Consider the following 27,125-nt stretch of genomic DNA (forward strand, 5'->3'; position numbering starts at 1 on the left):
CTGATGAGGGGGTAGGGGGAGAAGGGGCTGGTGGGGGGGGCGCCTTCTCCTCATCTCCCAGAAGGGAGATCAGGGCAGCCATCCGTCTGTCTAACTAGATGGTGAGTAGGAGGGAGAACCCAGGAGCAAGTCAAGACTTGGTGGCCTCTCACCATCCAGGACACTGGGCAGGGTGGGGACCCTGGGCAGAGGCTGAATCTTAAGACAGAGAGAGAGGATGGTGACTGTGTTAATATCACCCCCAGGCTAGTGAAAGGGATGGCATACAATGGAGAGCAGGGTTAGAGCCTTGGGTTAGGAGGTGGGAGACCTAGGTTCTTATTTCTGTTTTGTCCCTGCTAGCTGGGCCTTTGTTTCCCCATCTGTACAGTGAGGGGCTGGGTCCAGATGACATTAGTCTGAGGACCTTCAGTTCTGACGGGGACACAGTCGAGGGAGTAGGGGAGAGTGTTAGGGACCAGGTCATGGGTGGCTCCAGGCAGGTGCCCTGACCCCTGCTCCAGTGTCTGTCAGGGGTCTGTGAGCAAAGTCTGGTGTGAATCTCCAAAAGACCACCTGCCCCCATTCCGGGAATCACAGTCCTGAGGTACTAGAGATTCCCACATGGGCTCTGACTTGCTTTGTGATTCAGGGGTATCCCTGTGCCTCTCATGGCTTCAGCTACTCTCTCTGTGAGGGGCACGTGTAAGACCTAGCACTTGCTCAGTGCCCTAGGTAATGATTCCTCACATTCCCATGACACCTCTCAGTTTGCTAAGCACCTTCTTCTCATACAAGCTGCTCCCTTCCACACCCACCCTGATTCCTGCTCTGTGATGCCCCATTCTGGGGCTCGGGACCCAGACAGGAGCCAGACCTGGGCCCCGTCCTGGGGGCCCAAAGAGATACCTTGATCCACCTCTGGTTCAGGGGCCCTATGGCTGGGCAAGGGTCTGCAAGGGGCAGAGTGGGGTCATGCCTTGCCAACCTTTAACACTGTTTAATCTTTCATGAGAATCTTAACCACCATCATATCAAGATGTTACCTTAGCACTTTTTGTTGGAAACATGCCATTTTTGGACAGTGTATTCTCTCTACCTCCCCTCCCAGTTATATTTTTGGTTATTTGGGGGTGAAACTGACACATGTACAACTCTTTTCATTGCAATAATTCTCAGTAGGTATTTTTATTTTAGATGAAGAAACAGGCTCAGAGAGGATGTGTCACCTGCCCTTGGTCACACAGCTAAGAGATAGGTGTAGCTGGGATTTGAACCCAGGTCCATTTGTGCTGCCAGGTTGTGCAGGGGTGGCCAAGTCCTAGAACTCCTCCCCAGACTCCTCACCTAGGTCCCCTTTCCCAGCCCTCCTGGGCTCACTGTTCCACCCTTGAGCAGACAGGGTCCTTGTCTCTTGCTCAGGGGTGTTTAAAGGTCATGTTTGGGAGACTGTCATAAACCCCTGAGCCAGAGACACCTAAATTTGGGGGGGGCGGTGAGGGAGGGGGACTTGCAAGGGCAAATTAATGATAAATAGGATGGGGAGTGATTCTGCCCATCCACTTGGCTAGCTAGCCTGGCCTGAACCCAGGACCCAAGGTTGAGCCCAAGGCATGGCTATCCAAGCAGGGGTACCAGGTCACTTACTTCTGACCCAAGACCTTCAAAAGATTCATTCTTGGTTAATCTCTGTTTGGATTTGAGTAATGGTTTGGTTTCTGCCATCTGTACCTCTCTGTCAGTCTGCCGTTACTACTGTCAACCTAGCCTTATCTCTTTTACCCTGGACTGGGTGATGGGCATGAAAGGTTTACTGCCCTTGTGCCTGCTGTCTGCTGAGATGTTATTGGAGCCCTAAGGAGGCAGGATCCACCAGGCCAGTGCTCCCATCTCTTTTCCTTATCGTAGATCCCAGAGGCTACAGTTCACAGAGTAGGCCCTGTAGACTCCTTTTTGGGTCTCCCACTGAGCTGTGTTGTGGGAGATAAAACACAATCTGGTTGTGGCTGTCAGCTAAAACCACTGAGGCCAGGGGAGGGGCAGTGACCTGCCTAGAGTTAGGGTGGAGACAGAGGAGGTACATAGCAGAAAGCCATAGCCCTGGCTTCATCTTGAGCCCAGAGCCAGCTCCCCTGCCACCACTCCTACACATTTAAAGAATGTGGGTTAGAAGGGGTGGGGGTGAGTATCTGACTATGCCACCCACATACCGGAGATCTAAGGTGATCACACTTCATGGGGACCTGCAGCTCACTTTACAGGATTTAGTTTGCAGAATGCCCTTTGAGGTCATCTGCCATCATGGCTCCCTGCTCCCTGCATCACTTATAAAATTGGGCCTGATTCACAAACATATTGGAGCCCTAAGCACTGTAGGAAAAAACACCTCTATTTGTGAACACACTGTGACAACTCCTCGTTTTTTCTCTAGCACCTTTAAGAAAAGCTCTTCCATCCCAGAGATCTAGGATGGTGAGGCTAGGAGGTTATACATTCTTACTCCTTCATTCCATAGATGGGAAACTAAGGCCCAGAGAGCATGGAGCAGCCAGAGCAGAGAAAGGAACCTGGGGTGGGAGGAGGCTGTGACCTGGATACTATTCAGGATGGCTATGTACTCACTGTGTAACACTGGGCAAGTTAGCTGTTCATCCAGGTGAGCTCACCAAGGGCCCTCCCTGCCCCTCTGTGGTCAAAGGCCAGTCACTGGAATGAGTGAATGCTCAGCCTTGGGCCATCTGCCACACTCATGCTGGCCTGGCCTCAGAGAAGTTGAACTATTTATTGGCCTCGGTTCACTGGAAGTGACTGGAGGCAAAGCTGGCACTAGGACCCAGGGGGCAGGTGGCAGCCTCCCAGGCTGGAAAGGGTGGCTGCAGTGCTGGTGGACCTATCTCCCCCGTGGTTTTGGAGCCCTGGCCAGCTCTGCCTGGGGAGGGTCAGGGGAGCCCCAGAACTCTGGGGCCAGGTGCTGTTGAGAGCCTAGTCTAGTCCATGGGAGGTATGTGGACAGGTGCTGGGATGCTCAGGGCAGATGGTGGTGGACAACTGCCAGAGTCCAAAGCTGGAGGGGGGCCTGGTTAAATCCCCCAGCTGGGAGTAAGACTGGAGTGGAGATTTTACCCAAGTCTGGTCAGTCTATGAACCTTGAGGCTAGTGGGCTGGATCAACTTCCTCCTGGGTTTGTGAACCTCACTGTGAACTGGGTTAGAAGTGTGTAGGCTTGGCGTGCCTCGTGGTTGGTGGGGGATGCAAGCTTTGGCATCTCTAAGTTGCTCTTGATTGTGGCGGGGGTGTGTGCCCATGTTTGGGTCTCTGGAGTGTCGTGTGGGGGCGTCTCTGGGATGTCTGGGGACAGCATGCCTGTGTGTAAGTAGGTTGTTGCAGAGGTGTATAGCTGTGAGTATGGGAGGGGGATGGAGAGAAGGGGCTCACAATTAACTTCCAGAATCCCTCTTCAAGCACCTCAGAGCCCCTCCTCTCAGAGTCCACTCTAACTCGGCCCCTTCCAGCCCCGTCCCCAACCCTAGCTTGAGGACTAGCGCTCTCCCGGCCCCGTCCCCCTCCGGGGCGGGCGGGGGCAGGCGCTAGGACCCTGCGGGGCGGGGCGGGGCGGGGCTCCGAGCTCCGTCAGCTGTACCTCCGCAGCCTGGAAAATACCGAGCCCCGGGGAGCGGAGCCCCGGAGCCTCTGAGCCTAGCCCGGAGGGAGGGAGAAAGGGAGGGGGCGCGCGGGGCGGGGGGGGGCACGGGGCGGGGCAGGGCGGCGGGACCCACTGCTCCTCCCCCCGGAGCCCCCGCGCGGCCCCGGTCGCCCGGGCAGCAGCGGCGGCGGCTGAGGCGCTCGCACCCCGGGCCCTGGCGGGCCCCCGCGGAGCAGCGGGCACAGGTGAGCGTCCGGCTGGGCGGGCGCCCCACCCCGCCCCCACCACCCGCCCGGCGCGCAGCCCGCGCCGGCGCCGCTGCCGAGTTAGTTGAGCCGGTCCGGCGGGCACTGCGCGGAGCCCCGCCGGACCGTCCGTCACCTCGGGTCCTGGCCTCCCCTGGGTTCCCGAAGAGCTCTTGAGGAGCCCCCGCACCCGATACGCGGCCCCCACTCCGGCCCTAGGGAGGTCTGGGGTCGCTCCTGGGGGTGGCCCCCGTGACTGCCCTGTGCGGTTCCGCGCTCTCTAGGGGGCCAGCCTCTGCCTGTCTCGAACTCTCCATCGGCCCAGGACCCCGGACAGCCCCACCCGCGCCCCCAGCGCACTGACTCCCGTCCTCAAACCGGTCCTGCAGGTCCCAGGAAGGTGGCGTCAGCATCTGCAGCCGCGTCGACGTTGTCGGAGCCTCCGCGGAGGACCCAGGAGAGCGGGACTAGGACCAGGGCGCTGGGCCTCCCCATGGAGAAGTCCGCTGCCTCAACAGAGCCCCAAGGGCCTCGGCCAGTCCTGGGCCGCGATAGTGTCCAGGTGCCCGACGACCAGGACTTCCGCAGTTTCCGGTCAGAGTGTGAGGCCGAGGAGGGCTGGAATCTGACCTACAGCAAGGCCGGCGTGTCTGTGTGGGTTCAGGCTGTGGAGATGGATCGGACCCTGCACAAGATCAAGGTAGGATTGCCCTGCCCCACGTGCAGCCTCCACTGCGCCCTTGCTGCCTCCGACAGGGAGTCCCCTGCTCCTCTGCAGGGCCACAGACACCTGGTCGGGCACCTGGACTCAGAAAGAATTTCCTGCCAGGGAACCAGGAGGAGGCACAGTTTGTTGGGCAAGGGCTCCTCACACAGATGGGCCAACTGAGGCCTGGAGAGGGGGTGTGACTCACTCTGGCTCACTCAGCCAGAACCCAGGCTTCTGCATGCCCTTGCCTGCTCCTGGGAAGTGGGCTGCTGCCAGGCCTGAGAGAGTGGTCTCCTTCTGGGACTGCGCTGGCCATGCAAGTCTTCACTGGGTCCCTGACTTGAGTCATCCCAGGTGGGGAGACTGAGCCCTTCTCTCCCTAATTCCTGGTCTGTCCTCACTCTCTGCAGCCCTGGGTGCCAGGGACCTGATTCCTTCTTGCCTGATGTGCTGCTCTTCCCTCTTCCTTCCCTGGCTGCTCCCAGAGTCTCCTGCAGGGACTTAGGGTTGTGGTTGGCAGATCCTGAAGGCAGGGACTTGGATGTCCCTGCTTTACACAGGGCCAGGCTATGGGAGAAGGGGGCCAAGGGAGGCCAGCAGATGCAGGGCAGACACAGGCACATCAGCTCCTTCAGAGCCTAAGCCCCACTCCTCAAAGTCCCATGACTTTCCTCTTTTGCCTGAACTCTAGGCCTCTGACCTAGGCAGGCTTGAGGTTTGGGACCCAATGAGCCCAGAACCCCTTGGGGCCTAGATGGGGCAGAGGCTGGTGAAGACTCTGGTCTAGAGGCCTCGGTAGCTCCCCCCAACACATCTGGTATTGCTGTGAGTGCTTCATTTCGAGGGGGGAAATTCTCCCTTAAATGGGTTCTTGGCAGTAGGTTGTGTCCTTCACTTCCCTTGCCTTTCCCTTGCCCTCCTCTTTCTGCTGCCCTCCTCCCGGATGTAGGGGAGTGTATTCCTGTTGGGGGGGTAGAGGGGAAGGGCACTGGACTCTGAGGGCACTCCTACCCAGAACCTGCTCTCAGACCTAGCTCTGGCATCTTGACTTCATACCACGGTCTAAGAAAGCTGACCTTCCCTCTCTGACCCTATGCCTTTCTGCTTTACTAAATCTTAGTCGTTTACAGCTTTGTCCATCTGTCCCATGTGGCCTTCTGGCTCATGCTTTCTGCTTTCTCTTCCCCATCGCCCCCGTGACTCTCTGTCTGCATCCCAGCTATCTGATTATCTCTTTCTCTCTGGGTTTCCATGTGTGTCTCCCCATCTGGGACTCTGCCCAGGCCTGAGGGCCCGGGGCCAGAGGCTTTCTGGGGGCCTGAACTGTGTCTGAGGCTGAGGAGCAGGGAAGCACAGGGCAGCTGGTGTGTCCCAGCTTGGTGCTCTCTGAGGGCAGGGACAGATCCTATCCCTCTTTGCATCCCTAGCATCCAACACAGATAGAGCAAGGATGTTGTTTGAATGAAGGATGGAAAGAAGGAAGGAACAGACTGAATGAAAGGTGAGCAAGGTTGTTGTGAGAACAGGGTTGTTTTCCTGTGATCTGGGAAAGGCTTAAGGCTCTCCAGAAGGGGAAGGTCTGAACTAAGTCCAGTACTCCCACCCTCTGTGTCAATAGGGCGGAGCTGCCTCCTCCAACTGGCTTGGTTAATGAATAAACCCAGCCCAGTCTAGGACTGGAGTTGACGGGTCTTGGGGCCAGACTGCCACAATAGACCCCTTGTGGCCAGATCAGTCTTGTCAAGTGGACTTCCTTGGGAGAGGAGGGGACTTGGAAAAACTGGGTGTTGTGGTCCCTAGCTGGGACCTGGATCCTCCTTCCCTCTCAGACTGAGCAGAGTTTGGAGGTGTCAGAAGACCTTTTGCAATCCCTGTTTCATACTCCCTCCTCACTGGGGTGTAAGTGAGGACACTGAGGCTCAGAGAAGGGCAGAGGCCAGTCTAGGGTCACATAGCCAAGTCCTAGAAGGGCCAGGCTTGGAACCCAGATTTCCAGTCTCCCAGCCTATCTCTCTCTGTTCTCCCCACAATGGAGATAGAGTTGGGGACAGGAGGCAAACAGAGCTGGAGCCTAGGATGGAGGCTGGGACCTTGGCTATGGGCATCCTGAGCGGCCAGCCCCCTGACTCCCCATCCCCTCAGCCCAGCCAAGTGGAGCTCTGGGAGATGGGCAGGAGTCTCTGAGCATCCCATCCCCAAGGTTCCAGGATTCCCAGGTTCCATGCAGGAAATCTCATTTCTGATAGGAGTCAAGCATCTTTTCCATCTTCAAATTTGCCCTCAGGCCAGTCCTGGGCAGTAGTAGGTTTGTCTTCATGCTACAAAGAAACTGAGGCCAAGAGTCACTTGCTTAAGATCACAGAGCAGCTGAGGCAGGCATAGGACCCAAGCCAGCCTGACTCCAGAGCACCTGCCCCCCTCTGCTTGGGCTCACATTGTTAGTCAACATTATGGCATTTGACCCCATCAGTAACTCTTTGAAGTACACGGTGTTCTCATAATCCCATTCCTGTTTGATAAATGAGACAGCTGAGGCCCAGAAAGGGGAAGTGACTTGCCAAGGTCACACAGCAGGTCTGAAGCCAGAGTCCCCAAGGATGATTGGGTCACTCCAGGGGGCTGGGACTCAACCACAGGTGTTTGTTTAGCTTTTGACCCCTTACCCCATCCTGCCCCAGCCTGTCTGTGGGCCTGCCCCTTGAGCTGGGAAAGCCAGCCTGCACTCTGGACATGCCCTGTTCTCGTGATCCTCAGGTGGGGGTGGGGGTAGGGTTCCATCTATCGGTCTACCTTATTGATTTTCTCCTCATCTCCCTTCCCCTAGACTTATCCTCTCCCTGTCCCTGTGTCCAGAGGTCCCCGAAAGCCACTGTAGCTCTGGTCCCAGCATTTGGAGCAAAGACAAAGGGGAGAGGTTGTTGGAGGTCATCTCTACCCTTTTCCTCCCTCCTGGCCTCCAACATGGCCTGGCCTGACCTCAGGTCTACACTGTGCTTTGGGCACTGGAGAGGAGGAAGACACTGCCTTCTGAGAGGTCCAGCCTTGTTCCAGAGGCAGATGTTGAACACAGATCCTGGGTCCAAGGCAGAGGGCAGATTGGAACCAAACCTAGGTCTCTCAATGCCCAGGCCAATGTGTGAGTGTATGAGAAATGCAAAACTAAGGGGTCTGCCAGTCATTTAAGCAGGGCCAGCTTAAGTCCATTCCTGGCTGTGGTATCCTCTTCTGTGGATTACCAATGGTATGTCCCTGCCCTTTTCTGGACTATTTCTCCATTTCTGCCTTGGGACTTTCCTGGCTCTAAGGGCCTCTGAACTAATGGGACTCAAGGGCCCATGGGAGAGAAATGAGGAATGAGGGGAAGAAAGTAGGAGGTGACATGGCCTGCCAAGCCCTGCCCTTGATGCTCATGTGCTCAGACTCTCCAGTGTTGCAGCCTGCCTAACCTTGTGCTTGGCTATCCATGTGAGAGGCAGAGGAGATCTGGTCCTGTCTTCAGAAGTTTTCAGACCCTGGTAAAGAGAGGAAGGACAGTTCCAGGTGACTTCTGCCTACTACACGGGGTAGATGTTCACAGGCAGACCACAGAGGCAGGAGTGGGCCTAGTGAGCAGGGTCCTTGAGGGGCTTGGTGGGAGGTCTCTTGAGGGACTGTGGCTGAGAACCTGAGGTTCCTCTTGCTACAGGAAGCTGAGCAGTAGGGACCTGTCTTCTCTAACTTCCTTTCCTATGGCTCCTCCCCTTCTGCTTTGGAGAAAGCTCCTCGGCCCCTCCCTTCCCTATCTCACTGTCCACCTGCTCCCATAAGGCACCCTCACCCCACCCCCTCCATACTCTCAAGTCTGTTCCCTCTAAGTGCCTCAGGTCAGAAGTGGCTGGAAACTTTAGGGGAAGTCTTTCTGGGCTAGGCTGAGTCTCTGGAGGAGAGAGCATGTTGTCCAGAGTCACGGCCACATGGCCTTGGGCAGGTTGCTGCCACCACCTAGGCTTTAGCTTCTTCATCTGTTGAGTAGTGCTGCCCTGCCTGTCTTTGGGCACTTCATTCATTCATTTACTCATTGAGTGAACATTCACTGATAGCCTCTCTGCCTGGCCCTATGCTGAAGGTTAGGGACAGAGAGGAGGATCAAGCCCAAGCGCTGCTCTCAAGGAGCTCCTTTGTGCATGGACAGACACTTGTCACAGAAGCTATGGAGACCCAGAGGGGGCCTCTGAACCAGCTTGGGGGCCAGGAAAGGCTTCCTGGAATGCTCAGGTGATCCCTTTGGAATTGGGTGGCGAATGAGATGGACAAGTTTGATTGCACTGGGAGCCTTCCATATAGAGGAGCAAGCTGTGCAAAGCCCAGAGGTGGGAAATAGAGTAGTACATTAGGAGACTGGCAGGTGGTTTAGTATGGAGTTGGAGATGATTAGAGAGCTGGACCAAGGCCCCAGAACATGGGTCCTGGAGGTCCTGGGATGCCGGGCTGGGGCGGGTGGGGGGGTGGGATTCGATAAAGCAGGTAGGAAGTGGAGGAGGAGGAAGAGGAAGGGGAGGATACTGTATTTGTCTGGATAGAGGTGCTGAGTCCTGTGTGAAAGCAGGGGCTGTGGGGAATGAAGCAAGGGATTGCATCCAGAGAGATTTAGGAGGGATAATGGATGGGACATGGTGGTTATAGCATAACCCTTTGCAATGTGCAAACTGTATTGTGCAGGCTGGGGTGTAAGACTGTGGATATGCAGCCCCTTTGATGCCTGCCTTGGTGGGTGAGGAACCTTGTGAGTTTGAGCAGAGTGGGGGTAGGTGCCTCCAGTCAGTGTCCCCCTGGGGCCAGAAGAGCCCTTAGTCCCCAGGCTGGCTCTGTGCCTCCACACCCGGCTCCCCAGGCTCTGGCTTTTAAACTTTAACGAGCCCCAGCTCAGTTTCCAGCCCAGAGTCTTTAAAGTTTCAGGAGATGAGAGGAAGGAGGGAGTCCTGGAGACGGATGGGTTTTCTTTCTTCCTCTGCATCTCCACGCCTGACTGGGCCACCTGGAACCAGGGCTGTGGGTGCTATGACTCCAGAATCTGGGACCTTGGCTGGGCCACTCCAGCTGGTTCCTGAGGGGCTAGGGGCCACAGGCCTGGCAACAAGGTTGCCACCATGATAGATAGGATAGAAACCTTATTCCAGCCCTGATCCTTTACCTTGGCCTCTGACCTAGGCAGATGAGCATGTGCCAACAACAGGTGGGAGGAAAGCTGTTCAGAGCAGGTATTAGGCTTGAGGTGTCCCTGTTCTTCTTGGTGCCTCACTTTATCCCCTCTGGCATGCTTGTGCTGGGCTCTGTGCTTTGGGGCCCTTGAACCTTCAGAAACACAGACAGTGAAAGAAAGTGGCAGGCCCAGGACTTAGTGGTGGATCCCATGCCAAATATAGGTTCCTCTCACCTGTCATTAGAGAGCCTGGGGCAGGTGACACAGGGCCACTGGAGCTATTCTCTAGGGCTTTAACCTAACATTTGCCTCCCTGCCTCTCATCCGAGGCTCCCTGAAGAGAGATACTAGCTACTTCTGATATCTCTAGAATCTTTATGTACTGGGGCAGGTGAGAAATGCCTGCACATGTACACTGTCCCCCGCAGCACACACACATGGGAAGTAGGGGGATGAGTACTGTGGTCCTGGGCCATTTAATCTCATCCTTGGGTTTCATGCCACAACTTGCATCTGCTCCTAGTTGCTGAGATCCCCTCTACCATCTCCTGGCACCCGCCCCCCGGGCCCCCCTCCCCATCTCTGGTTCCTTCCAGGTTGCCTGGGACCTGATTCTGGACCAAAAAAGTGATAAAAGTCTAAGGCAGAGGCTTGGCAGAGAGGATGGAGTTCCCTTGTGTGTCTCTGACATTCATTCATTCAACACATTTTTATTGAGCACATACTATATGCCAAGTATTGTGTTATATCCAGGAATTTAGTGGCAACTCAGACAGATCAGACTCAGCTGTTATGAGGCTTACATCCTAAGGAAGAGACAAGAAGAATAGAAGCAAACAGATCATTAAATAAGATACCAGATGGTGGTTATGGTGGTGTTATGAAGACAGGATGGTATGATAGGGGTTGTCTGGCCTTCTATGTGCGGATCTTCTGTTTGTGGAGCTGGATTGTGGGTGACTGCGTATGTGATAGGGTCCTCAGTTGGGTGGACTGTGAGCCTCTTCACATCTGCCCAGGTGACATCCCTGGGGCAGAAACCTGACTGGGGTCAGTAAATCGTATTGAATGTATGTATGTGTGTGTATGTGTGTGCATGTGTCTGAGGTGGTGTGTATGTGCCTCTGAGTGTGGGACTGTGTGTTTCTGTGTCTGGTGTTACTGTGTGTGTGAGTCACGCCCCCTCACTGCAGCAGAGTTGTCTCTGATCCAATTATGTCTCCTCAGCTGTCTCCTGGCAGCTCTAGCCCCAGGCTCAGTGCTGGTTCTGCCACAGTTTTCCCCTCCCTACCTCCATCCAGCCTCCTGACCCAGCCTCTGGGCCTACCTCTGGGTCTCAGGGTCTCCTCTTAGGGTGTGTTCTCTGTCCCCGTCTCTGATGGTTCCTGCTTCTCTGCCCTTATGTCTCTACTCGTCCCCTTTCCTCCATTTTTTTTCTGTATCAGTTTTTTATTCATTCAACAAACCTCTTCTCATACCTCCCACCCACTCTGCCAGCCGCCATGCCAGTGCTGGAGACACTGGGCCCTGCTCCTGAAGCCTAGTGGGGAGACTGACAAAGATGGGGACAACCTTCCAAGAGAACTCAGGCAGAGGGAGGCCAGTGGCTGGCAGCATGGGGGGTGTCTGGGTGGGGCCTTAGGAGCCCAGCAGGAGCCAGGTGGCAAGCTGAGCAATTCTCACTGAATCCCTCAGTGGGGTAGGCTCCCAGAGGCAGGAGTGCAGACTGAGAGTGAGAAGGAGTGGAGGCGGAACCAGAGTGAGGAGGACATCTTGGAGTTGGGATCTGGCCTGAAGGCAGAGAAGAGAAAGATAGCAGGGACTTTCAAGCTGGGCAGTGCCATCATCAGCTCTGGGTTTTAGAAAGCTCCCTAGCTGCTGGGGAAGCACTGGCCTGGGAGCCAGGAGACCAGAGACAAGGATGCTGCTTCAGTGGTCCAAGCAAGAATGAGGAAGCCTGCCTCGGGTTGGTGAAGAGGAGCTGTTGGAAGGTCATGGCTGAGTGCAATCCCAGGAATGAGAGGGAGGGATGAGTCCAGAGCCATGCCTAGGTTCTAGGCACTGGAGGGGGGCACAGGGCAGTGGGCATTGGGGTGGATAACACGACAGTACTGGACATGGTGAGTGAGAGCCTGTGGGCCGTCCAGGGGGTGATGCCCAGGAGGCTGTTAAAGATGCTGTCTGGAGCTTACTAGAGAGAGTGCTTTGGGGGCATCGGGGTGTCTCTGGAGCCCTGGGAGGTGTTTATCCAGTTTGTGTTTGTCTTGATGTCTGTGTGCCAGCCCTGGCCATTGTCTCGTGTCTTGTGTCACTAGTCTCCCTCATCCCTTCCTTTTCTTCCAGGCCCACCCACTCTCTGCCTCTCTCCTCTCCTCCCTCTTCTGTCTGGCTCTCCCACCTCCTCCAGGGCTGGAGTGGCAGGAGCTCCAGACCAGGAGGTCAGCTTCTGAGATGTCAGAGCAGGATGGTTCTTACTGCTGCGCAGCTGGGGCCTGCTGGTCTAGAGTCTGAGGGGTGCAGTATGGGTCCAGGGAAGCTGTTGGAGACTTGGGGGAAGGACAGAGGAAGGAGGCAGAGCAGGTATGAGTCACTCAGCGCTGGATGGAGAGCATAGCAAAGAGCCTGGGTTAGTCTGCCTGAGCAGACTTAGGAGCCCTGTCTAGGGGAGGGATGGCAGCACCTGTACTCTCCATAGTCTCAAGGGGACCCCGATTTTGGGGAGAAGATGGTTTGGAGGTATTTGGTGCCAGATCCCTTTCCTTTCAGAATAGAGGGCCATAGGGCTTGTGTGGTCATAGTACAGGTGGGGATACTGAGCTAGAAGATGGGGGAAAGAGCCCCTGCTCTGGGCTCACACCACACATGCTCTCTGTGTCCTTCCAGCTCCCCTCACTCCGGACAGAGCCAGCCCCAACGGACCCAGCCCCTAGCATGGATCCTCAGGGACAGGCCTCACCTGGCCAGGTGCTCGCTCACCTGGAATTCCTTGGGTCCTCCACAGAGCAGAACCTGGTTCTCAGGGAATAGCCTTGGTGAACTGTGGGTCACACTGGGTTCTGTGTTGCTTCCTCTCTTTACTTTTTTGAGCTACCATTTACAAATGGGCATAATCTTCCCTCCTCCCAGGTGATTGAGAGGATGGAATTAAATGAATTTGTGAAGCTCTTAGCACACCATTAACTTTTGCTGAATGGATGAATGAATGAACAGCCTGAGGTTCTCTAGGGACAGCTCCATTTCCTCCCGCCTCCTTCCATGTTCACTCAGGTTACCCAGTGGAACTACCTGAGCCCTCCTCTTCCTCCAGCCCCCAGGCTCATGCCAGCACCTCTGCCCAGAGCTCTTTCGCCTCCTTTTCATCTGAGTGCCATCTGCTCTTCCGTTTATCCTTTAGGACTCCACTTAGGTGCTCCTCCTTGTAGCTGCATCTTGGCCTCCTGCATCCTCTTCCCTGCCCTGCCCACCCACGGTTGTCATTGCCTGTGCAGCTTTGGAGGGGGGGGGCCCTCTGGTTCCACTCCTAGCATGGTCAGATGATGCGGAGCCTTTCTAAGGTAACTCAGCATTAACATGGGCAGCCTCAGGCCCCATCTCAGCTCAGCCTAGACTTCCAGATCCAGGGAACAAGGACCTCCAGGTTCTGGACAACACTCTCAACTCGGGGAAAAAAGTATAGTTTCTATGTCTTGTATAAACTGTGTTGTACCAAGAATCCAAAAAGGAAAAATAAATCACCAGAGCCTCAATTCCTGAGTAAAACTTTTTCCTTGGTTCCTTTCAACTCTCATGCAAGAGTGTACATAATTTATACATACTTTAGACCTTGGCACAGGTACAAGTTTGAATCTTCTTTTTTCATTTAACATTGCATCTGTAAAAGTTTCTTGTATTGCTACCGAATTATTAATTCTACATTTCCGGCAGCTGCTCCATGCAGGCCTGTTCTGGGTTCTGAAGGTTCAGAGCCTGCCCTTCCCTAGGTGGGTGGTGGGGAGCCGTGCGCAGTTCTCAGTAGCTGGGCAGCAATCATCCAGGTGATGTGTCTTAACCCAACCAGACCCAGCTGTTGGTGATGTTCCAGGTTCTCAATATATTTTGCTAATTATAAATGCAATAATATAGTCATAAATATTGTAGCAAGTTTTTTTGGTGTTTTTTTCTGAGTATAAATTTCTGGTCCTGGAGTTCCAGGAATTGAGTTGAGAGACATTTTTATGACCTAAAAAATATTTGCCAATGGGGGAGCATGGGTGGCCCAAGTCGGCTAAATGTCTGACTCTTGATTTTGGCTCAGGTCATGATCTCACAGTTCACGACATTAACCCCCGCATTAGGCTCTGTGCTGACAGTGCAGAGCCTGCTTGGGGTTCTCTCTCTCTCTCTCTCTCTCTCTGCCTCTCCCCTGCTCATGCTCATGTGTTCTCTCTCTTTCCCTCTCAAAATAAATAAGTAAACTTAAAAAAATTTGCCAAATAGTTTTTCAGAATAGTGGAACCAATATTTGGTGTCACTAACTGTGTAACAGTTTTAGCATGTCCTCACAAGCAGTAAATATTTTGTATATTTTAGCTAATTTACTAAAATATAAATTCGCACCTCAGTGCCATTTAAATTTACTTTTCTTTAGCTATCAGAACTATTAAGGATCTTTCAGCAAGTCCCAGAATCTTCCCTGAACTTGTCTCTGACACCTCCTACCCCTACACTGCATTTTATGTAAGGATGATGGCAGAAGGAGTAAGCCTCAAGTGCCATGGAGATTTTTACAAGTCTAGGATGTTTTCACCAAGATTCTTCCTTCTGAAGTCCACAGAAGCTCTAAGGATCGCTGGCCATGGCCCCTGCACTCTAAAAGTCAGAGAAGCCTACACAGGCACAACCTCTTTTCTGTCTCACCTGTCCATCCTTCCCTTCAGAAATACTTCTTTACTAAACCGTGCCAGATACAGGGGATGCCAAGATGAGTAAGGGGGCCACAGCACTGTGGGCCAATCAGTGCATTGCAATGCATGCTGATAGAGGGAGGCCCTGGGGATGGAGGAGACAAGAAGTAGGCCCCAGGTCATCCTAAAAGATTTAAGGACAGGAAGGGCTGCCTGGACAGGGAACAGCCAGACTGAAGTTTGTTCAAAAACAAAATAGGGAAGGAGCCAGAGAAGGAAAGTTCTCAGAAAGCAGAACTGATGAGACCTCTCTCCTCCTGCATCCCATTCCCCACTTTCTCTCCAACCCCTTGTGTCAGTGCCCTTGAGCTATTCTTGAGATTTGGGGGGGACATGGAGGAAGGTCTTAGAGGTCTACATTCTGGGAGCTCCAGAAACCCAGAGGCAAGGGCAGGTGCTTTATCAACTTGGCTTAATGCTGGCTTCTTGAGGCCTTTGGGAGAGACAGTGGGGGCCCCTGGGAGGGGTCCCTTCAGAACAGGAGGCAGAGGCTCTGCTGAAGCTGAGCCTCTCACCTGCTATATGCCCCAGGCCAGGCTGCATCTCTCAGCACCAGGGCTGACATGGAGCTGGCAGTGCCCGGTTGTGTGGGCTGTGATGGGGGAGCAGATACATTTTTGTAGGGCCCTGGTGGAAGAGGGTTGCCCATTTGCTCCCTGCCCATCCACACTGTGGAGGGATCTGGGCATTTTTGTTTTTTTAAACTTTGTTCCCTGGTCCTGTATATCCTGCCCTTTGGGGATTAGCAAGAAGGTGCTCCTGTAGGCAGGGCCTGAGAAGTCCTGGTTGGGGGGGGGGGGGGGTGGCACTGGGGCTTGGGACTGGAGGAAGAGCAGCTGCTGTTGGGGCTTTCTGTACAAGCCTCACTTAATCCTCACAGCTCCGTTCTGAGGGGAGGATTATCTTTGTTTGACAGATGAAGATACTGGGACTCAGAGCTGAAGTCCTTTGCCCAGGCCAAGGCCAGGAAAGCAGGATGTAGCTGGGCAGAGGCCTGTCTGCCCTAGGCAGCCTGGAACTGCTATGTAAACATGAGTCTGTGTGTGGCCTGGCTGGGTCTGGTGGGGCAATGCAGTGGCTGAAAGATTCTCGGGGTCTTCCAGATGCAGAGCACCTGGGTGGAGTTTTGGGAAAGTACAGCTCTGTCTTTGAGCCCAATGCAGTCTGAGGGTGGAGTCAGGAACTCTGCTCTGAGGAAGAATGTCTGAGCTTCGCTTTCCTGGTGAGCAAGCCCTCCAAATCCGATGAGCTCTGCATAATAACCGTCAATTAACTAAGACAGTCTCCAGTTGCCAGCATGTTGTTTGAGCTGGGCCAGTCCTGCCCCTTGATGAAGGTAGCAGAAAGTCTTAACAATCTGGGGTCAGACACACCCAGGCGATAGTTCTCTGCTTTACCACTCTTAGCCTTCAGTCCTTGGTCAATCCTTGTAATGCTCTGGGCCTCAGTTTTTGCATCTGTAAAATGGGAATGATGATACCCATTGGGGTGTTGGGAGGATAAGAGACAGTATTTGTACAGGACACAGCTTGGCGTTGCAGACAACTGGCAGAGGCGGTTTGACCTACATGTCAGCTCCTATGGGGTCCATGGGCCAAGTGTTGTTGTCTCCTCTGTGATGATGACTTAGGCAGTGATTTGGAGCCATTGGTACATGGTAATGGTTATTGAGGTTGTGGTTATCATTCAAGGCTGTGATTGATTTGATAGTGAGTACCCCACCCCTAGTCAGGAATGCTTCCTTTGATTTGAATATGGTTCTGTTGGGAAAAGATGATTTGCATAACAGTTATTCCTTTTACAATACTGTCTATTAAAATGCAGCATTGTGAGTAGTCAGCACAGCCTGTGGGATGTTTCAGAGCCCACACGAACCCCTTACCTTCTCTGGGCCTCACTTTCCCCAGTGGTAACTGAAGAGTGTGGAGGAAGAGATAATCTCCTGGGTCCCTAGGACTGTGGGATAATCTGTGTGTTGCACGTATCCCACGGGCAAGGTATACTGGAGACCTGGGGTGAGGGCCAAACTTGGATCCACCTGTCTGTCAGTTTGTAGGTTACTGACCTGGCCTTTGGCCCTCAAGGCCATACCACAGCCCTGTGGAGGTGACCTTACTTCTTGTCCCCTGTCTCAGCTCAGCTATCTCCCTGGGTCCTGGGAGATACTGGAGCCCTTCTCCCCACCATTTCCCTCCCTCTGTGGAGATCCCTCCTTCTCTAAAGCTGAGCACTGGGAAGGCCTCCAGAGAAGCACAGGGCAAGGGTGGGAGAGAAGAGAGGGGCACAATGAGACACAGCTTGGGCGCTGGATCCTGCTTGGTGCTTAATTATTTATTTATTTAAAATGTTTATTTATTTATTTTTGAGAAATAGAGAGAGAGAGAGAGCATGCACAAGTGGGGGAGGGGCAGAGAGAGAGGGAGACACAGAATCTGAAGCAGGCTCCAGGCTCTGAGCTGTCAGAGCAGAACCCAATGCAGGGCCCCAGCCTACGAACCACGAGATCATGACCTGAGCTGGTTGGAAGCCTAACCAGCTGAACCACCCAGGCGCCCCTGTACTTATTTTTTTAAGTCTCCAGGTATTTGTACTCACCGGTCCCTCTGCTGAAATGCCCTCTCTCCCCTTGCAGCACTTCTGCCCCTTTTCCTTTTAGGCTCTGTTGCCTTCTGCTCCCACAGTTACTGTGCCCCTCCCCCCCACCCCTACTCATTCTCTGCTGGGATTCTGTGTCCTTGTCTCTCTTGCTACCCACTTGTTGGGGCCTCTGGCTCATCTCCAAGTTCCTCCTGCCCAGTTGCAGTGTCCTGGTATATAGCAGACTCTAGAAAGAAAGTGGTGGATAGATAAATGGATGGACCAATAGGCAGGCCCCAGGATGAGGCCAGAGAAGCATAAAGGGCACAAAATGCAAATGTGACCTGGTCCTATCCTGTGGAAGCGTGAATGGCTGCTCCTGGAAGCCGGCTGAAGTCCTAACAGCTACTATTTTTTGAGTATTTACTATTTGCCAGGTATATTGCATACATGATCTCGTTTAATTGAATCACAACATCCCCATGAGATAAGTACTCTTATTATCCTTGTTTTTCATGTGAAGAAACTAAGACTCAGGAGCTTGTGCCCAAGGGGAAGGAACTGGAATGGGAACCTGGGATTGCCAGGTTCAAAACCTTCAAGAGTCTTCCCTGGTGGCCCTCTTCACTTGTCCAGTCCCTTCTGACCATGGCTCTGTAGGACTAAGTGTGTTGAGGGTTGAGGGTGTGCAGGTCCCAGGGCTTCTGAGCAATTCCAGTTTTCTACCTCCTGGGGCTGGAGAGAGTGGAATGTGGGAAATACGGTCTGTAGTTTCTCTGGTGTCACTTGCTCCCTCTGGGCCACAGTTTTCTCAGCTGCAAGTCAGCTTCCCCGCTGTAACCAGGCTTTGAGGGTTTTGCAGCTCAGCATGGCTCCTTGACTGAGCAACCCAGAGCAAACCCCCTTCAGTTCTGGCTTGCAGGGGCAGCTCCCAGATGTCCAGGGGAAGTGACTGACTTGCCCAGGGCCCAATGGCTGTGGGATCCAGTCACAGGCCTGCCCCCCAGGTGCTCTCCAGTGACTCACCGCTACCCCCACCATCCCTCTGAAGCCTCTTAGAATTACACCTCGCAGATGTGGCAGCTGCCACAGTGGGCAGGAACAATGCCCTATGTAATCTACCCCTCTTGGCACAGGCCCCTAGCTCCTGGGGGCTGTGGAAAGAGCATGGCTGGGAGCCAGGCGGGATGAGGACGCCCACGGTCACTCTCCACTCTGCTCTCTGGACCAGCCACCCAGCCTGCCTGTTTTGTCACCTGCGGTACCACCACCCTAGTCAGGGTTTCCTGCCCTGCCAGCAGAGCGCCACTGCCGGCCTTCCTGCCCAAGAGCCTGCCACCAGCCTGGGAAACCTTTAAAGTTCCCCTGTTTTGAAGATGAAATGTTATCGCTTCTCAGCCTTTTGGCTAAGATCGAGTGTAAAGATGAAATGTTATGCAAAGTTTACACTCAACTGCCAGGTCTGTCTTGGGTCTGTCTCGTGGCCATGCAAGCCCCGCCTACTTCCCGCTATCTCAGAGGGAGGCCTTTGGTCCTGAAGCCACAATAGCCCTGAGCGGTGTCTGGGCAGTGTGGGCCTCTCCTCAGGGTGCACCCAACCCCCGGCCGTGAGTGCACCTGGGTCCTTGTGCACGCTGAGCCTGACCAGAGGGAAGAGGCAGTCCCAGGTAGGGTTCTAGCCCAAGAGCATAATTCTGTCGTCACTGCCCCTCCACACACTCACTGCCCAGGGTAACACCTCTGAGGACTTGTAAAGCCAAGTCAGCTTGGCTATAGAGAAGTTCTCGTTTCCTCAGAAGCCACATGTGAGTGGTCCTTGATGGTTGAGAGTACAGGAAAATCCGGTTTTGAATCCCTGCTCTGCTGCTTTCTTGCTGTCTGATTCAGACAGGTTGCTTAATCTCCTGAGCCCTAGTCTTCTATGCACAGCACAGGAGTAATGCCAGCTCATAATTTGGGGTGAAGAGTGAGCTTGCATTGAATGTCTGCTGCAGCGTCCAGACCTCCACACAGCTGCTCAGTACAGGTCGTCCGGCTGCCGCTGCTGCTGCCAGTTCGACCTCTGCCTTCTTCCCCCACGCCTTTCTCACCATCCCAGCCCTTCCCTCACTCCGTTCAGTCACTCACTCACTCACTCACTCACTCACTCACTCATTCCTTCACACGAGTCATTAGTCTCCTTAGGTGTGATGGGAGTTCCTGGGTACTTCCTTGACTTTCACAACCCTGACACTCAGCAGGGGAGACTTTTTTAAAGTCCCTTATTTGGGGTTTGTCTGATTTTTCTAATGACTGGATTTCAGTTATGCATCTTTGGCAGAAATGTCACCTAAGTGGTGCCTGTATTCTCTTCGTTGCATTCTATCAGGCAACACCCAGTTGTAACTTGTCAGCACAGAGCCCAGCGTGGGGCTTGAACTCATGAACAGCAAGATCGTGACCTGAGCTGAAGTCGGACGCTTAACCAACTGAGCCACCCTGGAGCCTCGAATAATCTGTTACTATGCTATTTTATTTTTTCATTCTATTTTGTATGTTAGAGACAGAGCGTGCATGTGCAAGCAGGGGAGAGGGGCAGGAGACAGAGAGAATCTTAATCAGTCTCCATGTTTAGCACAGAGCCCGATGCAGGGCTTGATCCCACGACTCCAGGATCATGATGTGAGCCAAAATCTGAGTGGGACACTCAACTGACTAAGCCACTCAGGTGCCCTGATTATCACTATTTTGATACTCGGGTTGTCCTAGCTTTAGCCTGTGGTAGGTGGCCAGTTCTCCTAGTTTGTCTGGGATAGAGGGTTTTCCTAGGATGTGGGATTTTCAATGCTAAAACTGGCAAAGCCTTGGGCAGACCCTGACAAGTCACTCACCCAGTCAGTGGGAGCCCTTCCTCTGGCTCCTGTATCTGCTTGGCAAGGTCCCTATCATTCTGTGAGTATGTCCTTACTTTCTGGCACAATAAGATGTTCCAGGCTCATCTTATCTCACCCAGCCCCAGAATCCTGCATTTCTCTAGGAAAACCTGGAATCAGGACCTTTTGAGTATTAGTGGAGAAGAGGTGCCTGCCTCCATTCTGCAGAACTGACCTCCTCCTTTGTGCCCTCACTGGGCAGTTTAGGGCACCTCTCCATTTTCAAGTTGGTCTCCTCCCTCAACTAGAAGCCTCTCAAGGACAGGTCTAAGATTCACCTCTGTTCTGTGCTCTGCACAGGACTAGAATTGGGGCTGTTAGTTAAATGACTGGATCTAGACTCATAACCTTCCTCATGGATCAGAAAAGCAGAGAGGGAAGGTGATTTGTTCAGACTCACACAGTGAGTTTTTGCAGGCTAGAATCTGTCCTCAAACTTTGATTTTTTCTGTCTTGTCTTTTCTTTTTGCAGTTTTATATCTTTATTTGAAAATCAGCAATTAGTTCTCATCCACATTAATTGTCTGCAGATTTTTGAAAGTGATGTGGGTACGCAGGTAACTAAGGCATAGAGCTTGTTTGAATCTTCATCCTTGTTAGTTTCCTGGACAACTGCACACAGATATAGTATGGAACATTCCTTATTCCTTTGGCCCAAACAGCTTTGTTGAGCCTGGTGTCAGTGAGTTTCTGGAGTTCCCATCTCCAAGGCAAATTTCTGTGTCTCTTTGGGGGTCCAAAGGGCACACTTCTTGAAACCCACTCCTTAGATGCGCCTGTGAATGTTGATGGTGTGTGTTCCCTGGTCACTACCTCACTGATGGTAAACGGCCCTTCCTCTCATCATGCTTCTTTACAGGAGCCATTCTGCTGGGCCCTGGTTGAGATGACTGGAGAAATGTGAATATGCTCTGAGTGTTAGATGTGCTGAAAATTAACTGCAACAAAATGGTAGAGATTGTTGCCTGAAGGCTACAAAATGGAATGCACAGAATAATCTCATTCGGGGGAAATATGCACAAAAAAGGCTTGGGAAGAACAATCACTAAAGTGTTAACAGTGGCAATCTCTAAATGATGAGAATATGATGGTTTTCTTTTTGCTGTCTGTATGTCTAACTTTCTAAAACATATAGTACTGTTTCTACAATAAGGAAATGATTTAAGTAGAAAGATCTCCCAGAGATACTGAGAGGTACACTCACCACATGCCAGGTACTATCTCTTTTTTTTTTTTCCTTCTCTCCCTACACCCACCCCCCATCCCCGCCCTTCTTTCTCCAGCCACCAGTGGAGGTGTTACCTTTATTTCTGCCAGGTACTATCCTAAGTGCTTTATACACATTACCACATTTTGCTCTCACAGAAATACTCGGAGGTATCAGCCCAATTTTAGAATTAGGAAAACCAAAGTTTGCTTTCTATGTGTTTCCCTTGGCACTGTCTGAATGCCCAGGTCTGGGAGACCTTTTTAAACGACATAAGAAAACTTGTCCAGTTGCTGAGGGGACCTTGAGCCTAGGCTTTGAGCTTTTGGGTGAAAACAATCACCGAATAAGGACGTGAACTAAGTTTCACCTTGCTGAGTGCAAACCTAGCAAAACCTAGTTCTGTTTTTACTTGCTTCCCAGACATATGATCTGGGTTAAATCCCAGCTCTGCTGCTTACTAGCTGGGTGACCCTAGTCAAGTTACTTAACCTCTCTCAGCCTCAAGTTCCTCTTTGCATTTCTTGTCTGGCAGAGTTGTTTTGAGGGTTAAATAAAAAAGGGGATCCTTGGCTCTTCTCTCCCCTAGACGCAAAGTTCTTTGAGGACAGAGCTAAAAACAAAGATATTTGTTGGATGAAGGGAAAAAAAAAAGGTAAATTGTATGGTCAGGTGGTGAGCACCATGGATGAAAGAAAGCATCCATTTAGGTATTTGTTTGTTTATGCCTTCATTTCATTTAGCATGTAACCATACCAGATTCTCCGCTGAGTCAGCCACGAGCCTCCACCCATGAAGATCAGTGGTCTGGGAGGGCATAGATATAGAGACTTAGTGTACGGGAGTCCAGAAGGTCTGGCCTGGTCATTCAAGAAGGCTTCCTGGAAAAGGAGACTGGGATGGAACGGGAGGTTTGGTGGGAGCTGAGATGGGGGAGATGGTCTCTGGATACAGGGGCTATCTCTCTCCTCGCATGGGTGGCTTCTGGGAGGGCTGGACAGTTAAGCTCTTCTTGATGTTCTTTCTCCCCTTCTTGCCTGTCTGCCCTTTGGTCTCCTGGCCGGGGCTTTTAGCCCTGTGTGACCCTAACAACCCATGTGTCTGTCTGCAGTGCCGGATGGAGTGCCGCGATGTGCCAGCTGAGACACTCTATGACGTCCTACACGACATTGAATACCGAAAGAAGTGGGACAGCAACGTCATTGAGACTTTCGACATTGCCCGCTTAACAGTCAATGCTGACGTGGGCTATTACTCTTGTGAGCAGGCGCAAGAACACTGATCCTAGCCTCCCTGCTTCCATCCAGGCCTCCAGCCCAGCTTTCTTCTCCCACCTTTCCTCCTTGTGATCACTCCCATGGCCAGGCTGCTCAGAGACCTGAGTGCTAAGATGTAGGGCTGCCCTCTCTGACATTTCTGTCCACTCCTAGACCCTTGGGCACACACACGTACACTCATAAACACATACGCACTCCCATGTTCATGTATACACCCTCCACACACATGCACACAGAGTCATGTACACACTCCATGGCCACATGCCACATATTCACAGTCACACATTTTCTGATACACACACTCACAATAATATATTCACATTCACATATACAAACAGGCCAGGCCAGCAAGGTAAGGGCCGTGTGAGGTTGTGAGCAGGAATGGCTGGTGACAAGAAGGGAGAGGGTTCTGTCTCTTTCCTAGTGTCAGCTCTGGGACTGTGGTCTGGTGGGTGGGTGGGGGGTATATCTGTTTGGATCAGGGGGGACTGGCGATTAACTAGGCATCACTGTGTCCCTGGCTTCTGCTATGCCCTCCCTTGCAGGCAGTCAGGCCAGAGGTCTTGCTGAACTGTCCCTTGCCCTCCACAGGGAGGTGTCCAAAGCCCCTGAAGAACCGTGATGTCATCACCCTCCGCTCCTGGCTCCCCATGGGCACTGATTACATCATTATGAATTACTCAGTCAAACATCCTGTGAGTCTACCTGCCTTCCCTGCTGGGTGGGCAGGGGAAGGTCCCAGGTACGGCTGGGCCAGCAAGCCTGGCCCAGGAAGAGGCTTCTGGCTACTACCATGACTTTCATGTGACTTCAGTCTGGGCACGAAGCTCTCTGGCCCTCAGTTTCCTTACTATATAGTGAGAATAATGGCTCTTGTCTCCCTGCTCAGCTCTCAGGCAGATGAGAAGAGGGTGATGTGAGCCATCACTGTGGGCAAGTGGGATGGGCTGGCTCGGAAAGGGGGTGCAAGTAGTAAGAGGCAGGGCCTCTTACTTCCCTGAGGCTGGGCCACCTTGATCTCCACAGCAGGCAAGACAGGCAGGTACAGCTGGCCTGGGCAAAGATGAGTGCATGTGTGAATGCCCATGTATGTGCTCATGACCCCTGACTCCAGACTGAGGGCTTTCCTGAGGGGAACAGGGAAACGACTGAGTCCTCCCTTTCTCCCTATCCCAACATCAGGCCTGTTCTGGAGTGGATGCCAGGGGATGTGAACTAACTGACTCTGTGTGTGTGTATGTGTGTGTGTGTGTGTGTGTGTGTGTGTGTGTGTGTGTACTCATAAAGACACTTCTTTTGTCCCAACCCTCAGTCTCACCTCCCTTTGCCTTCCATCCCCAGAAATACCCACCTCGGAAAGACTTGGTCCGAGCTGTGTCCATCCAGACGGGCTACCTCATCCAGAGCACGGGGCCCAAGAGCTGCGTCATCACCTACCTGGCCCAGGTGGACCCCAAAGGTGAGGGCTTGGCCCTGGCAGCTTATCATGGGATCCTTTCCTATACCACAGGAGATGTGGCCTGATCTCTAGGGATCAAAAAGAGCCTGTGTTAGGAGCTGTTTTGTATTTTGGGGCATCTCCATCCAAAATATCATTTGAACCAAGATTTGAGACTTTATACTGGTTTGAAAAGCAAAGGCCAAAGTGGTAGCCATTGCTCCATGACAAAGCTTGGAGCTCTTTTCCTGGGCTCCCACACCTCCATGCTCTGACTGGCTTCCTGCTTACTGTCTGCTTTCACTCCGTCTGTCTTGCTAGCTCCCATCCTCTGCCCATCCCAGAGGCCCTGAGTTTTCCAGGCTTCAGTTCTCCTCCCCTTGGGAAGGTTCAGCTACTCCCAAGGCTTCTGTGGCCAGCTGATATGTCTCTCTCTGCTGGGAACCAGATCCCTGTGGCCATTGGCCTCCTGGACTCATCCCTTAAGATGTCTTCTGGGACCTGAGACTCACTGTGTCCAAAGCTGAACTATGAACTATCTCCCCTCCTAGTTTTCCCCTTCTCATAAACCTCCCCCTAGCCACCCATACCAAGAACCTGGCGGTTGACTGGGATGCCCTCTGCTCAGCTCCCAGGTCTGGCCACCAATTCTTATTGATTGTACCTTCTAAACAGCTCCTGAATCTGTCATTTCTCTCCATAGTCAACGACCTTCTCTGTCCATACAGCTACAGAGGGATTTTTCCCAAACATGCATTTCCTCATGATTCTCTTCTGATTCAAATTCTTCTGTGACGTTCTGTTGCCCTCAGAGTGAAGTCTGAGCCCCCTCCCCACATTTCCCAGTCCTTCCTCACACCTTACACCGTCCCACCTCCCTGTCTAGGCAGCTTTTTCCCTCATCCTAGAAACATCTCTCCTCCCTTACGCATGCCCCCAGGACTGCCTCACATGTCACCTCCTCTGTCCCTGATGCCCAGAGTTACCACTGGCTCCATGCTCACAGGCCCATTCCCCTCTAGCAGAGCATTTGGTACACTGTTGCATCTCAGACAGTGAGTTGCTCTTTGGGTCCCTGGGGCTGGCCCAGAGTAAGTGTCCTGGAGTGGATGTGGAGTGTGAGTGAATGGGTGAATGTCTCGAGGACGGGTAATCCCTGAACATCTTTGCCCGGGTGTGCCCCAACCCCACCAAGCACCCAGTGATGTAGGCCCAGGGCTCCCTAGCACCTCACTGACTGAGTGTGCTGGGTGTCAGAGGCAAGAGCAGACATTTGGGAATGAGACAGGGTGGATGGTTGGGCTACCAACTATGGATTCCAGGTGAGCCCAGGATGGGGAGCTTAGCCAAGAGGCCTATGTAGCAGCTAGGCTGCCTGGGGTAGGGGGCTTGGGAGGACAGGTAGAAGGCGGGGTAGAGCATCAGGGCCATTCACAGGTTGGGTATGAGAAAGAATGTCAGTGGAGGGGAGGTGACAGGCAGGAGTTTGGTGGGTCAGGATTTCAACCCACTTGTAGCCTGTGGTCACTTAGGACCCTGTGGTTTTCTCCCATGCTCTGGGGCTTAGCAGAGGGACAGGAGGGGTATAGCAGGTGGGTTTGGGGGAGGGGATACGACAGAATTGAGGCTGGGGACCTTGGTCTGAGACAGAAAGAGAGAGTGAGGATGATGAAGTCTTACAGGACTTGCCTCACAGCCTCCTCCCCTCCCATGGAGAAGAGGGTAGCCTCCTTGGAAGCCCCAGGCTGGAAGGAGTAGGTTGATATGTATGTTTGGAGGGAGCTGGGTCCCTGAGGCTGCTTCTTCCCTTCTCTCCTCATTACTCTTCCCTGCTCTCATAGGCTCCTTACCCAAATGGGTAGTGAATAAATCTTCTCAGTTCCTGGCTCCCAAGGTGAGTGGCCTTGGGACTTTGGGGTATGTAAGCAGCGGGAGAGGGTTCCGGCTGAGGGGGTGGGTCAGGGATGGAGACTGGGAGTCAGGGGTGGCGGAGTCAGGGCTGAGGGGCGGAGTTATGAAATGGGCTAGAGTCAGGGTCCCGGGAGCGGGGGACTGAGCCACTGGAGGGCGCAGGCCGGGAAGTGGCGAAGACTCAGTCCCACGCCGTGTCCACCCCTGACTCGGATGTGTGGCGGCCCCCCCCAGGCCATGAAGAAGATGTACAAAGCGTGCGTCAAGTACCCAGAGTGGAAGCAGAAACATCAACCGCACTTCAAGCCGTGGCTACACCCGGAGCAGAGCCCGTTGCCGAGCCTGGCGCTGTCGGAGCTCTCCGTGCAGCACGCGGACTCGCTGGAGAACATCGATGAGAGCGCGGTGACGGAGAGCCGGGAGGAGCGCACGGGCGGCGCGGGCGGCGAGGGCAGCGACGACGACACCTCGCTCACCTGATTGTGGCACCACCGCAGGGACCTAGACAAGATGGAGTGGGGTCAGGGGTGGCGGATCCTCCCGCGCTTTCTCCCCTCCCCCACCGCCTGCGCCTCCTAGGGACGCTGGGCTGGGGCCCAGGCTGGCGCTGCGGCCCCACTGGACACAGCCCCAATAAACGATCCCACAGCCTCAGCTGGCTCGTCGCTGTGCCTGTTTCCCACCTGCCCGGGCATGACCACTGACCACCGTCGCCTTTAATCCCCTTGTTCTAGGGTTCATTTTGTTAATTTTATTATTGATCCCCTGGCCTTTGCCCCTTTAGACATCCCCTCATTTCCCCATGTGTAGCTGGAGTATGTGTCAGGTCGTCACCCCTTCCTCCTGTCCATGGTGTGTTCTGTTTTCCTGTGTCTGTTCCTTAGTTCACTCATCCATTCACCTGTCCTTGTTACATGCTCATTGCTCCAGGCTATTTGGCTACCATTCACTGCTCTAATAGAAGTAGGTCTGGCTGGAAGCCCTGGTTCAGGGTTCCGAGGGTGAGGTTCTACTGTGTGACCTTCAGCCTGAGGCCCCTTTGGTACCACCTGCATTGGTAGAGGATCTGACACTCTCCAGTCATCACATAAGGAAGGGGGAGAGG

At 53.3% G+C, this 27,125-nt stretch overlaps 1 protein-coding gene across 3 annotated transcripts; it reads left to right on the forward strand.

Moving 5' to 3' along the window:
• The first annotated feature begins 25 nt into the window (after nucleotides 1-25).
• STARD10 (StAR related lipid transfer domain containing 10) lies at nucleotides 26-26,674 on the forward strand. 3 transcript variants are annotated; one of them, XM_047824074.1, is made up of 7 exons: nucleotides 26-101; nucleotides 4,257-4,567; nucleotides 22,506-22,653; nucleotides 23,263-23,366; nucleotides 24,013-24,130; nucleotides 25,951-26,003; nucleotides 26,255-26,674. In XM_047824074.1, the coding sequence occupies exons 2-7, from the start codon at nucleotides 4,361-4,363 to the stop codon at nucleotides 26,498-26,500; spliced, it is 876 nt and encodes a 291-aa protein (XP_047680030.1). In that variant the 5' UTR covers nucleotides 26-101; nucleotides 4,257-4,360; the 3' UTR covers nucleotides 26,501-26,674. The 3 variants fall into 3 exon arrangements, with proteins under 3 accessions (XP_047680030.1, XP_047680032.1, XP_047680031.1); XM_047824076.1 differs by lacking the exon at nucleotides 26-101 and adding an exon at nucleotides 3,628-3,867 and having other exon boundaries at nucleotides 4,152-4,567; XM_047824075.1 differs by lacking the exon at nucleotides 26-101 and adding an exon at nucleotides 3,721-3,867.
• The last annotated feature ends 451 nt before the right edge of the window (nucleotides 26,675-27,125 follow it).

Source organism: Prionailurus viverrinus, chromosome D1 (genome assembly GCF_022837055.1).
Source record: "Prionailurus viverrinus isolate Anna chromosome D1, UM_Priviv_1.0, whole genome shotgun sequence".
NCBI classification, from domain to species: domain Eukaryota; kingdom Metazoa; phylum Chordata; class Mammalia; order Carnivora; family Felidae; genus Prionailurus; species Prionailurus viverrinus.

Coding starts and splice junctions, on each gene's coding strand:
- STARD10 (XM_047824074.1), top strand. CDS start 4,361: ATGGAGAAGTCCGCTGCCTCAACAGAGCCCCAAGGGCCTCGGCCAGTC. Junction 4,568..22,505: donor GGACCCTGCACAAGATCAAG/GTAGGATTGCCC, acceptor GTCTGTCTGCAG/TGCCGGATGGAGTGCCGCGA. Junction 22,654..23,262: donor TGACGTGGGCTATTACTCTT/GTGAGCAGGCGC, acceptor TGCCCTCCACAG/GGAGGTGTCCAAAGCCCCTG.